General features: G+C 40.7%; 1 protein-coding gene across 1 annotated transcript in view; it reads right to left on the reverse strand.

Moving 5' to 3' along the window:
- ERCC6L2 (ERCC excision repair 6 like 2) overlaps positions 1-14,136 on the reverse strand; it is a 79,889-nt gene that overhangs the window by 4,571 nt on the left and 61,182 nt on the right. The window contains exon 14 of the mRNA XM_021710433.1: positions 2,303-2,484. Coding sequence (XP_021566108.1) covers positions 2,303-2,484 — 182 coding nt within the window. The remainder of the gene's footprint in view (positions 1-2,302; positions 2,485-14,136) is intronic.

Raw genomic sequence — 14,136 nt, forward strand, 5'->3', positions numbered from 1 at the left:
CCAGAACCTGCTCGGGAAACACCTGCCCTCCTTCAAGCCGACGCGCCCAGCCCCAGGCTCTCCCCGCCACTTGGCAACGGGCCCTTCCGTCGCGTCCTGCGCGGCTGCGCACCCAGGGCCCCGGATTAATCTTGCACCCTACATTTCCCGCCACCGTTCTTGGCAGTGAGATCTGACCCAACACCTGGCCCACCGTTTCTTCACCTCGCCTCCAGAGACTCATCCTGACTCCTTGTCACCGAGCTCATACACCGCCACTGTCGCTGCCATCCTCGGCACAGCCTCCAAAGCCCGGAACGCAGTCGCCACGTGCTCGGATCCCGGCTCACCTGCTGCCCACGACAGCGTGTGGACACCCTTGGGACCTCATCCGGTGCTCGACTCACGGGCAGCCTCCCCTGTCCACGCCAAGCCGCGCTGTGTGGCTGCTCCTTCACAGCCCTCCGCGGCTTCCTGGCTCCTCTCCCCCTCCATCCTAACCCGGGTAGAACCCAGCCGTCCTCGACGCTGTCTGCCACAGTGAGGGCGGCCTGCAGCGTAAACGCGACAGCTGAACAGCTGGTTTTCCTGAAACGACTCTCCAGAGGGACTGAACGTCTCCGGGAGTCCCAGCCCCGTGAAGCTTGCTTTCCTACTCCAGGAGTGAGTTCCTTCATAACTGCTCTCTCCCTGCACGACGGCTGTCGTTCTCAACGCATGTGTCTGTCCCCTCTCTGTCGACGTCGCTCGGAGGCCGGATCTTGCCAGTGGTGTGGGGGCAGCCTCTGCTGTCCCAGGACTTCTCTTTCTGTCATCATCTCTCCCCATGATCTCCTTTTGTCCTAGGAGGCTTTTTCCCTCGACACACAAAGAGCTCTATCTTCCCAACTTGAAAAAAACCCTCCCTTGTCCCACACCCCTCAGTTACTGCTCCTTTTCCCACTGGGCCGAAAGAGCTGCAGCAGGCCCTCCCCGAGGCCACCTCACCCAGCATTCGCCCACTGCTCTTGGGACAGCTCTGCCAAGGTGGGCACTTCTGCCACCACTGGTGGGCACTTTCCCAGGTCATCTAAGTCTGGTTCTCAGCATCTGATGAAGTGAAGGACGCCCTCCTTTTAGACGCTCTCACTTCTCCTGGACCTAGGATCCAGCAAAGTGCCTTCCTACCCTGTGGACACTCTGTGGACACCTCCTCCAGCAGGGGCTGTGGCCTCCAGGCTCTGTCCTGGGGCCTCCCTCCTCTCTGTGCTCTGTTCCTACGCAGCTCACACACTCCCACGGTCCTAAAAACCACTTAGCCCCATGCTGGTGATGCCCACATTTAATTCTTCAATCCCAGAGTGGCACATCCATTGCCTGTCTGACATTTCCAAAGAATCTCAAATTTAGTATGAGCAAAAGAGAACTCTTGACTTTTTTTTCCACTCAAGCTTGTTTCTCTTCCGGTTTTCTCCATTCAATATATCCACTTTGTTGCTCAAGACGGAAAGTCAGGAGTACTCCTGGTCTCTCTCTTTCCCAAACCAGTCCATCACCAAACTGAATTCGTCTACTTGGCTCTATCCTCATGGCAACCACTCTGGTGCAAGCCACCACTGCCTGGTTCCTTCTTGCCTCCTCTCATCCACAGGAAGCCGGAACAATCGCTGAAAAACAGACAGCAATCATGCCATTCTTCTACAGCCTCCCACTGTGCCCGTAACAACATCCAAAGCCTTCCCGGAGTCTCCTGCATGCGGCTCCGTCTTCATCTCGTGCTGCTCTTGGCTGAGTTCATCCTGCACTAAGTCCACTCGTCTTCCCTCAGCTCCTCAGCCACATCCAACCTCCTCCCTTCTTGCAGATGCTCTTGCTCTGGTTCTTTGTGTGGCTGACCTGCGGGTCTCAACTCAAATGCCACCTGTGTACAGAGGTCTTCCCCGACAGCCCGTGAAAAGGGGGTTCCTCCCCCTCCCTGTTCCATATTCTCTTTCAAGGCAGCCTGTCCATTTTTTTCCCTTAAAACATACCATTTTATAATGCTTTATTTGTAACTCTTTTAAAACATTGTTAAATTTTATGGTTTGATGCCAACCGCTGTCCCTCCATGTTGTAGGCTCTTGTCTTCCATTTCTTTATATAAAATTAAAAAAAAAAATCCATTCAGGGATTAGTCTTCCAACAACATGTAAAACATGTGCAATTTACTTTCTAAATTCCTATTTTTCTGAAACATTCAGATGCCAGGTATGATTATCATTCAGAAAATTTGTATATTTTACTAAGGTGCTATATTTCTTTTAAGAATTATTCTTAAAGTCCAGCGTTGCCACCGATGACCTACCTGCGGATTCCTTTTGGAGTCTGTCCAATTATGAAGGTGGTCTGGTCTGTACGGTAGACCTTCTTCTCCTTCTGGCTTACAGGATGTGAAAAGTAAAGAGGAAATGAAATGCTTCCTTCACTTGGTGGCTGGTCCTTCTTTGTGTGAGTCAGTGTATCTGCATTCACTTTTTCTTTATATGTCTGAAAAAGGGGAGGAAACAAATACTGTGTTTCAAAAACTAATCATTTTTGGTCCAATAAGGAGCATCACTTACTTTCCCCCAATTTTCTTTATCATAAAGTAGATCATATGCTCCAACTGAGATCACTGTAGAAATGTTAACCTCAGTCTTTAAAATGATGGTACAGGGGAGAATTACCTTTCTCTCTCTCTCTCTTTTTCATTACAAATATCTTTCTTTAAGATATAAAAGTGATGGCAGTAATATATTTTTATTGTCAAAACTGTGGGCATACTAATAATCATGCTGATATCTACTATCCCAAATAAGGGTAAAAATTAATGATTATATAAATAGTGGCACAAAAATGGGATATCTAAAATTTTTAAATTCAGTACTTTCTCTCAAAATTATTAAACAGTCTTTCAGTTATTTAATTTACACAAGTAGATAAATGCAAAAACAAAATCTTTATGTGCTAGTTAAATGAATAAGAAACCATTTTACAAATTCTTCATTTCAACTTCCACTGGGATGCAAGAATATTTAGTGATTTTAATATGTAACTACAGTTGACTGAAATATACAGTCATACTCATTTTATAGACTATGGGTTGGCTGCTTAACATAAATTGTTACCAACAGTAGGTCAAGAAAAAAAAAATTAAACTATATGGCTCCAGTTTTCCTGTCAAGATGGTATAGTGTGAAGAGGTGGAAAGTCCCCACCCCATTCCAAAAAGAGAAATACTGGATACAATTGAACAATAACAAAAAAATTTTATTTGAGCTCAAAAGTAAGAAAGCAGAATCTCCATGCGCCCCAAGCAAGGAAGTAACACAATGGTGAATGGGAGTTGAACTTTGCAGCCCTAGGGGTAGGGTCTTAAGTTATGGTTTGCAGCACTCCATGTGTAAAGGGGAGATGACAAAAATTTAACACTCAGCATTAAAAAATAAAGAAACAAATGAGAAATGCAAAAGGAATGAAAAGGATATTCAATTTACAAATTAAAGCCAGGAAAGCCAAACTTGGGGATACAGGCTAGAAGCTGGCTACCTTCTTACTCTAGATAGAAAGAATCACTGGTGACAAAATGGAACACCCAGATAGAAAGAATCACTGGTGACAAAATGTCCTATTTGTGGAATCTAGTTTTGCACCACCTGGTGGTATGAAAAATCTAAGCTGAAATCAACACAAAAAATTGGCTCAGAATCAGCAAATTATAGATCTCAATGAGGGGTGAATATAAAAACAACCATAGGAAGACTTCCATAATTCAGAAAATGTAAAATTGTAATTCCAATAGAAAAAAAAGAAGTTTAGTAAAAAATTATAAAGAATATATAAAATCTACCACCATGAAAGTGAGTAGATGAAACAAATATGAGACCTCATATCTGAGGAATTATTAATAATAAAGCAATCTGAAAGAGACTTTAAGTCAGTAGCATGTCCAGACAGATAAGGAATAAAATCCGCCAGCAAAAACTGAGCATTATATAGAAAGATTTAAGAAAGAACCAAATGCAAACTTTAAAAAGGAAATACAGTTTTGAAATAAAAAAACAAAGATAGAAACAAACTCAAAATATGGGCTAGGAAGCAGACTAAACAGCCCCATGATGACAGTTGACAAACTGGAATAATAAAATAACTCAGAATGTAGTGCAGAGAAAATAAGAGAAGACATGGAAGAAGACATACCAAAATTTCTAAAACGCTAAAAAGAGAGAAACAGAGAAAATGGAAATGATAATGCTGAACAGATGATGGCAGAGAACTAAAAAAGGCAGGACTCTCAAATTGGAAAAAAGAGAGAATCCATAGTGGGAAAAATGAAAATAAATCTGTATTTGTTATATCACAGATAAAGGGTATACCATAAAAACAACTAAAGAGAACATAAAATATCCTACAAAGAAATGACAAACTAACATCTGACTTCTCACTAATATCATCACTACCAGAAGAAAATAGGATAATATCTTCAATATGCAGAGAAAAAAAAAACACCTGTCTACCTATGATTCTATATCCAGTAAAACTATCCTGTAGGATGTTTTCAGACATACAAAAACTGCTAGAGTATGTTAGACAGATTCTCACTGATGATATAATTATCTTTTGATAGAAGTTCAATGGAATTAAAATGCATGCACTTAGTGAATGTGGGCAGGGAATATCTTTTCATGCCATATTTACTAAGCACCTATTATGTATCTGAGATACAAAGACATTTATATATACAATGGTACCCCTACCCTTAAGGAATTTAAAAGTGACAAGCCATTCTAAAAAATGTGGCACATTTACCTTTTTTTCTTCTAAGACATTTATATTTATTTCTTTAACTTATATTCATGTTCATTGTATTGAAATTGGCAAGAACAACTGTATGTTCTTTAGTAGCAAACCAGTTCTTTTTATTTTTTGAGTCAGGGTCTCACTCTGTCATGCAGGCTGGAGTGCAAGGGCACGTGGCTCACCGCAGCCTCAACCTCCTAGGCTCAGGGAGGCCTTCCATTTCAGCCTCCTGAGTAGCTGGGACTATAGGCCATACCCCACCATGCCCAGCTAATTTTTAAAAATATTTTTTTTGTAGAGACAAAGTCTTACCATGTTGCCCAGACTAGTCTTGAACTCCTCGACTCAAGTAATCCTCTCGCCTCAGCCTCCCAAGTACTGGGACTACAGTTGTGAGTCACCATGCCCAGTCAATCAGTAGATAACAATTTTTAATGAAAACAAATTGACATCTTCCAAAGCTACTATGGCTCAGATGGACAAACACAAAATGCCAGGATATTAGGTTGAACAAGGACTTTACATCAATCAGCAATGCTGAAAGTACTTTCCTTAGAAATATAATTTTAAAAATTGTATCTTAAAGCATTATAATAAAGAGAAAAATAGTGGTCTTTAAAGATAAGTTTGAAAGAGATTGCATTTATTTTTCACTGAAAAACGAGAACATTAAAAGTTTCTAATGATAAGAAACGTCATCCTAGATGATCCCCCAGAAATAATTATTCATTACTATAAGGAGAGATGGTAATTCTTCCATGAAGGTAAGTACAGGGAGTAAGCAGAGAGAGAAGGGACTGGGCCAACCCAGAGCACTCTGTCCTCATACACTGCAATTTCTGAAGCCATGGAGAAATCATGTCAGGCAAGGCAATTTTCAGACATTTATAGGATTACCTTGGTCCTTTCTGACTCTGGCAGCATTATAAAACTCATATTTTATATAGAGTATACATCTTTCTTAAATCAGTTATATAAATTTTTCAGGAAAATTCAGTTTTTGTAACTAGCTATCAGTCATGGATCTTTAATTTTTGTGAACAAAAATTCTTTTAGACAACGTAAAAGGAAAATCACTATTCTCTAACATAAGCTCAATATCCTATCTTTTATTTTTAAAAATCTACCTAGTTTCATATTTCCATTTAATAAGGATTTCAAAACTTTACTGAAACAAGGCTGTGAAACAAAATTTTGTATTTAGTCTGATTATTAAAAAGATTTTAGGACTCAATATGCCAGCTTAGGAATATTCTAAATCAAAGTCCTAAAGGTTACATGTATAAACTATGCGGAGGTATGTATTAGGTTCTTATTGCTGCCATAACAAATTATCACAAAATTAGTAGCTTAAAACAACCTAAGTTTATTATCTTACATTGGGGTGGCTGTGGCAATTTCTTAAAATAAAATGATGAGGTTAACTTTAACTCTTCCTTTCAAGAAAGATTTCTCTATAGCATGTGATGCCGTTTAATAGCATTTTGCCCACAGCAGAGCTGCCTTCAAAACTGTAGTCAACTCTCTCAAATAAGTCACGCAATTTTTTTTCTCAGTACATAAACAAGTTATGTTCACACTGCACTGCAGTCTATTAGGCATGCCATACATTATGCTGCTGACTTCTCAACCAAGATTATGTAATATTCTGAATCTTCTGTTGTCATTTTAATGATGTTCACAGCATCTTCAGTAGAGTCCACCTCAAGAAATCGCCCTCTTCCCTCATCCACAGGAAGCAACTCCTCACCCGTTAAATTTTTACCAGGACATTACAGCAATTCAGCCACATCTTCCGGGTCGACTTCTAATTCTAGTTCTCTTGCTATTTTACACCACACCTGCAGTCACTTCCTCCACTGAATGCTTGAACTTCTCAGTCATTCATGAGGGTTGGAATCAGCTTATTCCAAACTCCTATTAACGTTGATATTTTGAGCTTCTCCCATGAATCACAAATGTTCTTAAGTGGTGAATCCTTTTCAGAAGGTTCTTAATTGACTTTGCCCAGATCCATCAGAGGAATCATTATCTATGTCAACTATAGCCTTATGAAACCTCTCAATCTCTTTCTCTCTCTCCCTACTTCTCTTCTCCTTTTCCCTGTCCCTTTTCTTTTCCTGCCTCTCTCCCCTGCTTTCATTTTTAGAGACAGGGTCTTGCTATGTTGCCAAAGCCGGCCTTGAAGACTCAACCAATCCTTCTGCCTTGGCCTCCTCAGCAGCTGGAACTAAAGGCACATGCCACCATGCCCAGCTCTGAATTTCTTAAATAATAAGATTTAAACCTTGACCCACAGGCTGCAGAATAGATTCTGTTATCAGGCATTACAGCAACATTTATATCCTTGTACATCTCTATCAGACCTCTTGGGTGATCAGACGCATTGTCAATGAACAGCCAGCATTTTGAAAGAAATCTTTTTTTTCCGAGCAGGGCTCAAGAGTGGGCTTGGAATAGTCCGTAAACCATGCTACCAACAACCATGCTTTGTTGTTCCATTTAGAGGGCACAGGCATAATTCTTAGGGCCCCAGGATTTTCAGAATGGTCAGTGAGCACAGGCTTTCACTTAAAGTCACCAGCTGCATGAGTTCTGAACAAAAAGCCAGTCTGTCCTTTGAAGCCAGACATTGACTTTTCTCTAGCTATGAAAATCCTAGATGGCATCTTCTTTCAACAGAAGGCTGTTTTGTCTACATTTAAAATCTGGTGTTTAATGTGGCTGCCTTCATCAATGGTCTTAGCTAGATCTTCTGGAAAACTTGCTGCAGCTTCTACATCAGCACTTGCTGCTTTTCCTTGCATTTGTATGTTACAGAGATGGCTTCTTTGCTTAAACCTCATGGAACAACCTCTGTTAGCTGCAAAGGCTTTTGTTTGTTTGTTTGTTTGTTTGTTTTTCTGCAGCTTCCTCACCTCTCTCATCCTTCAAATCACTGAAGAGAGTTTGGGTCTTGCTCTGGATTGGGCTTTGGTTTAAGGGAATGTTGTAGCTGGTTTGATCATCTATCCAGACCACTCAAATGGTCTTCACATCAGCAATAAGGCGGTTTGACTTTTTCACCATCTATGTGTTGCTGGAGTAGCACTTTTGACTTCCTTCAAGAACTTTTCCTTTGCATTCACAACTTGGTGTTTGGTGCACAAGGTCTGTCTCAGCCTTTGACAAGCCTTTCTAATTTAGTTTCACCATTGATAGCTTCTGATTGAAAGTGAGAGATGTGAGACTCTTCCTTTCACTTGACCACTTAAAGGCCACTATAGAATTATTACTAAACTGAAGTTAATTAACTTCAATATCACTGCATATCAGGAACTAGGGAGGCCCAGGAAAGAAAGAGAGATGAGAAATGGCTGCTGGGTAAGCAGTCAGAAAACACACATTTATTGGTTAAGTTCGCTATCTACTATGGGTGTGGTTGTCACCCCAAAACAATTACAACAGTTAACACCAAAGATCATTGATCACAGATTATAATAGACATAGTAATAGTGAAGAAGTTTGAAATATTGTGAGAAATACCAAAATGTGACACAGAGGCATAAAGTCAGTACTGCTTGAAGCAGAGTTGCCACAAAACCTCAATATGTATTGTCTCAAAGTGCAAAAAGCAAAGCATAGCAACAGAGGTATGCTGTAAATCAGGATTATAATAAACAAGAAGGCACTTTTGTAGTGAAAAGTTCTTCCAGAGTAGCCAAAATGAATTCACCCTAAATCTAATAACTATTTCTAATTCTGCACAACTTACTTCTTACTGTAAAGTTTTAGGTTTAAGATGGTTCTAGCAGAAAGTTCCTTATCTTCAATTAGACCAGCAGTGTGAAGCAGTTGCATGAACTCTGAGAATACTCTTTCCTTTGAACCAAAAGTGCCATGTATCTCAAGGTATTAGATTTAAATCAAGTTGCATTATTTTCACTGAAACTAGTTACTTACTGAAAGGCTCAACTGAACAAAGTTATAGATTTTCAATACGAAAGGGTAAGAAAAAAACAAAACAACTCTTTAAAAATTGGCACATAACAATCTTTAACATCAGTACACTTAAAAAAGAAAAAAAGCAGATTCTACCCACCTCGCAGCTTATGGTTACATTAGCATTTGTCTGACTTGGTACATATGGAATCTATCTTTACATGGTAGGCAGCTGCACAGGAACAGTCCAGAGAATATTAAGAAAAAAGAACCCCCCTTTCTATAATCTTGAAGTAAAAAATCATTTTGGAAGTAAATTACTGAGGAATCATAGAGGGCAGCTTAAGAGGAATAGCGAGGAGATGAGAAAAGTTGATAGGGATGGATCTTTCCCATACCCACCCACTGAAACAAATAAGACAAAGAACGTGACAACCCAGAGTGAGTTTAAAGAACAATCACAAACAGTCTCTCAATCATGAACAGCCTCTCGTTCCTATTTTGGCAGGAGAAATACTATCAGTAATCTCTGCCATCTCTCTAAACCTCCTCGGGTTAATTCCTGGAGACAAATCCACAACCTGAGTAGATAATGCCAACTCCTCCTCCCCTGCTTGTCTGTATCCTGCATGTTGCAGAGGAAGCTTGAAGGGGGTGGTGCACCATGATGCAGAAGAGCCTGACCGAACAGGCAGCCTGTCCTCAGTAGGCCCCCGGGAAGTGGTGAAATGTTTTATTAAGCAAGTTGGGAATGGATCTGTCTACAGAGCTGGTTTCTCCAGAGTACACCTAACAGAGCAAACCAGAACAAACAGTAGCATATATTTTAATAGCCACGTTGACTGCTTGATGAGTCAATGAGAAAACTGAAGACAGGGAGGCCATTTTCAAAGGAACTGGAAGGTCCAATGGCTCCGACCAGTTCAGAACCAGTTCAGTTCGGAAGGCTTAATTTAAATTTTGATTCTAAAGGCACTGAAGAATCTGCCCAACCCAGGACAGCTCTCTGGTCTACACCTTGTTCCTGAGAATAGCGCAAAGCTTCACAAGACACTCTAGGGTCACCACATGTGAGCACACCGTGTGGCCCCAAGCCCTCACATCCACCTGATCACGCAACTCTGCCATAAAGTCTAAGAATTCAAGTGCTCTTTCATTTTCCTTCTTCAATAAACCTTTAACAGTGAAGTCTGAGAGCAGCAATGCTTTTGTTTACACATCTGTTCAAACAAAAGATTAAAAAAGAAATCTCTCTTTGGGTAAGAGCCAAACTCTGTAAACACATAAAAAGTCACAAACTTGCTTGTCTTTGCAAAGCAGGGAATCAGGAGTACTATAAAACCATGGCACACTGTAAGTCAGTTCACGTGAATTATACCTGAGAGTCTAAAACAACAAAAGCTTGTGAGGATCGTTGCAGAAGTATGGAAATGCTCAAAGGTTTCTGTCTGGAGATAGAAAATGTTGCCACCAATGCAGTTTCCAATACTCCACACAAACCTAAGGCAGTCATGGGAGTTACCCTGAACTGTCCTCACTCCCCATCTAGAGAAAAGCCAACTGGTTAGAAGACCCACCACAAGTATATGTTCAAGTCAACTTTCCTGTATATGTTTAAAAATGATATTCAAATCTGAAAAAACAAACCCTCAGATTCAAATTCAAAACATTTCTGGAGGGGGAAGGAGATAATAGTTTATAACTGTGGGTCTGCTTTCCTCCTGGAAGGAGGAGTAAGTTATAATCCAGCTAAACTCTATTTTTATATTTTATTTTATTTTATTTTAAAGATGCAGGGTCCGATTCAGAATTAGGTATACAAGTGGACATCGTACAGGTAAAATCTGGGCCTCCCTTTGGTCCCCACTTTGTCTGGTTTGACATCAGGTACCCTTATTGATGCCATCTTCCCCCACCCCACCCCCCCTTCCTGGCAGTATCCTGCTACTGCCAATCCCTTTCTTATAGTATTATGATAAAGTTTAGGGTTCGCTTATGAGTGAGAACATATAGTGCTCTGTTCTTTGTTTCTGTGATAGATCACTGAGGCCAAACTCTATTTTTAATAGTACTTTGCTTTTTGAGCCACAAAAGGACTTTATATTGGCTGTCCTGAGTCTACTTTTTATCCACACCAGTGAAAGTGCCCCTTCAAAGAAACACAAATCAAATTAAATCTAAGAGAAGAACTTGTGGGAATTCAGCACCCCTTAGATGATCATCATTTCAAGATGATCTTCCATCCATCATGGCACAAAGTGACAGTGCTGAGAGAGCAGACGCACACCATGGGATACGTGCCACAAACAGAAATGCACGAGCTCCATCTCCCTGGGGTCTGTCAACTCGGAAGCTCTGCCATTCGTGGCCACAGCGTTGGCAAAGAGCCTGGAGGGACTGTGGCAACTTCCTTCACCAAAGCCCGCAGATGTGCAGCGGGGAATTTTCACCAATACCCTCAGGTCTCCATGGGAGGGCGGTTGGGGAGCAGATCCCTCTAAAACGCAGGCAGACAAAGACTAGCGCAGGGCCGGGGCCTTCCCAGTAGCCGTCTGAGCCTGGACTCCGCATCCCAGGCCCTGTGGTCCAGGCCTCACCTGGCCACGTGCTGTGTCGACCTGGGGAGGTTTTGTGTCTTTCTGAGCCTCCTCTGGGGTATAATAGAGGATTTGGGGAGTAGGATCGAGGGGATATGGGTTGGTTATGGATCTGGGGCTCCTACCAGTCCCATGTTTAAAATTCACAAATCTACCAGTTTTCCTAGGATCTCAAGTAAGGAGATGGATAGGTCCATCGCATCTTGTAAGCCCTGACCTCAGTTTCAAATATTTTTATGTGCTGTTTCATTTATATTGCTATTAATATTTTCTCTAAAGACCACCTGAAGACCTCACGTGAAAAACTAGTTAACGGAAGAACGCCTTTCTTGGCAGGCCGTCCCTCCTGCCTGCATTTCCCAGGGGCCAGCTCAGATCCTCAAGGTCCCCTCCATGGCCTCCACGGGGCCAGTTAGGTTGATGTGGTTACAAGACCACCCATGGCTGATGATCTGGGAAAAAACATTTCAAGCCCCAAGCCACAAATGACAGAGACACTGCAGTTAGTTGTAAGTTTTCAAGTGAATTATTTATTAACAATAAAGTGCCGAAATCTGTGATTCACCTTTTTTTAGTAAGTTAGAGTGGATGCCTATAATCACATCACTTTTACTCTGTTTTATTCTGACATGCTTTCTTTAGTTATGCGTGAGAGGAAAGGACATTTTCACACACAGCCAAAAAGAAGCACATCCTGCTGGACCTAATTTAACGATCAGGTGACTCTTTTCATGTGGTCTAAGGCAGCAGTTCTAACACTTTTTGGTCTCAGGACCCCTTTCTACTTTAAAAACTGAGAATCCACATACTCGTTTATATGGATTATTTAAAGTCTCTGTTAACTCAATAAAAATAACAATAAGCCTGTTGCATGTTAACATAAATAACTTTTAAACAAAAAGTAACTATATATTTTCCAAAGCAAAATACCAAAATATTAGTGAGAACAGTGGCTGTGTTTTACAACTTTACAAATATCTTTAGTATCTGGTTTAATCAAAGATAGCTGATTTCTCCTATCTACTTCCATATTCAGTCTGCTGTGACATGTTGTTTTGGTTGAAGTATATGAAAAGAATTGATCTCATAAGACATGCAATTAGGAAAGGGAAAATTATTTTAAGAAACTTTTCAGATAATTATGGGCATTTTTTGATACTATACCACAACTCAAGGTTAATTTCATGAAAAAATCTAAAATCTACCAATAAAACTTTTACATTGTAAAATTAAAATTGCTTGGTGTGTCTTGTACCTTAGGCAAATCTTTCCCCATGTGTGATTTTTAATATCATTCACTGGTCACTTAGAAAATTCTGATTAATAGAGTTATGCAGATCTTCTAAATACTGACATTTAATTATAGTGTTAAAAATTATTTTTGTTATTTTCATAAAATTAGTAAGTACTGTGAAGGTGTCAGTGTCATGGCGGCAGATACAAGCTTTTCAGTATTTAAATTTTTACTTAGAAGCTTGAATTGTATCATTTATCCACTGTTTTCCTCAAAGTGACATACTCACTACGTTCATTTCTGAGAAAGTGCAAAATACCCACTTCTGAAAAGCCAGAGTTTGTCTGTCAGTCATTCTCTCAAGTCCATCTGGTGTTCCACCACCAAGTGGCCTGTTCAGTGTGCGGCCACAACCGTTGCACAAGTGCACCATGCACACTTCCCATTTCATCACACAGAATACAAAAAAGATGGGCACTGAAGGGCTGAGATTTGCGAAAATTAATTTTTACTGCTTCATTCAGAATGTTCATCACTGAAACTTGTTTTCTTTTCCTGCAAGTGTGTGGTAGTGAAGATTTAGTAACTACCAGTACGGTTTAGGGCCACTATTTGATTCCTGCTGAGCTGCCAGCAGGTTTTCCACCACTGCTTTGCACCATTAATGTAAATGTCAACAAGTGAACAAGGCACTTGGTATTATTCTGAAAATAGTTCTGACTTTGCAGACTCCCCTGGAAGTCTTGGAAATCCATGGACCACACTCTGAGAACTGCCAGTCTATGCGACACTGGCCTGTCTTCACTCAACATGTACTCGATACCTCCATGTTGGCAAATCTGACCATAGTGATGTAGGGTGGATTCGGGCTTCACCCAGCTTTATGTCCGCACACATAAAATGGATCCCTCCCTGTTGAGTGAAACGAGAACAGTCTTTCTGTCTAGAATAATGATGATACCTCCCTGATCCAGCCTGGCCTTCTTCACCAGAAAATGGTTAGATATTTGACACATCTTGAGAATCACCTGTCAGAGTGTAACCTCTAACGTCTCAGTCTGCCCAGGTCACTTTAGCATCTATTCATTATTTTCCTAGACGCAAGGCCTTCGTGATTTGGCCCCAACACCCCATGCAGCTTTAGTGTTCTCTGCTGTCCAACATGAGTCTGTCTGGTCAGGCCAGTCTTCTCACTAGCTGTCAAACGTATCAGCACACTCATTCCTGGCTCCAAACCTCCCCATCCTGGCTCCTCACCCAGTGTTGTCCTAACCATGCTCGAAGGACGAGCTTCATGAGACTTTCCTTGCATAATTTTTTCTTGCATCATTATTTCAATTTCTCATTTGACAGCTTTATTACACAAATGGAATCTACCTTGATTTAAGACTTCATGTTATCATATATATCATATCAAACCAAGCACAGCCAATAATGCTGCATGTAGGTCAAAGATTCTAATTTAATCTACAAAAAAAAACAAAAAAACAAAAAAACCAAAATCTAGGAGATCTTTGAATAGGTAGAACCTCTGTATTGACTGAAACTATTTTAATTATTTAGGTCTTATCTATTTAACTAGACCATATACTCCTCTAATCCAGAGAG

The sequence above is a fragment of the Carlito syrichta genome, unplaced genomic scaffold (genome assembly GCF_000164805.1).
Source record: "Carlito syrichta isolate Samal-C Ts95f unplaced genomic scaffold, Tarsius_syrichta-2.0.1 Scaffold78061, whole genome shotgun sequence".
NCBI lineage: Eukaryota > Metazoa > Chordata > Mammalia > Primates > Tarsiidae > Carlito > Carlito syrichta.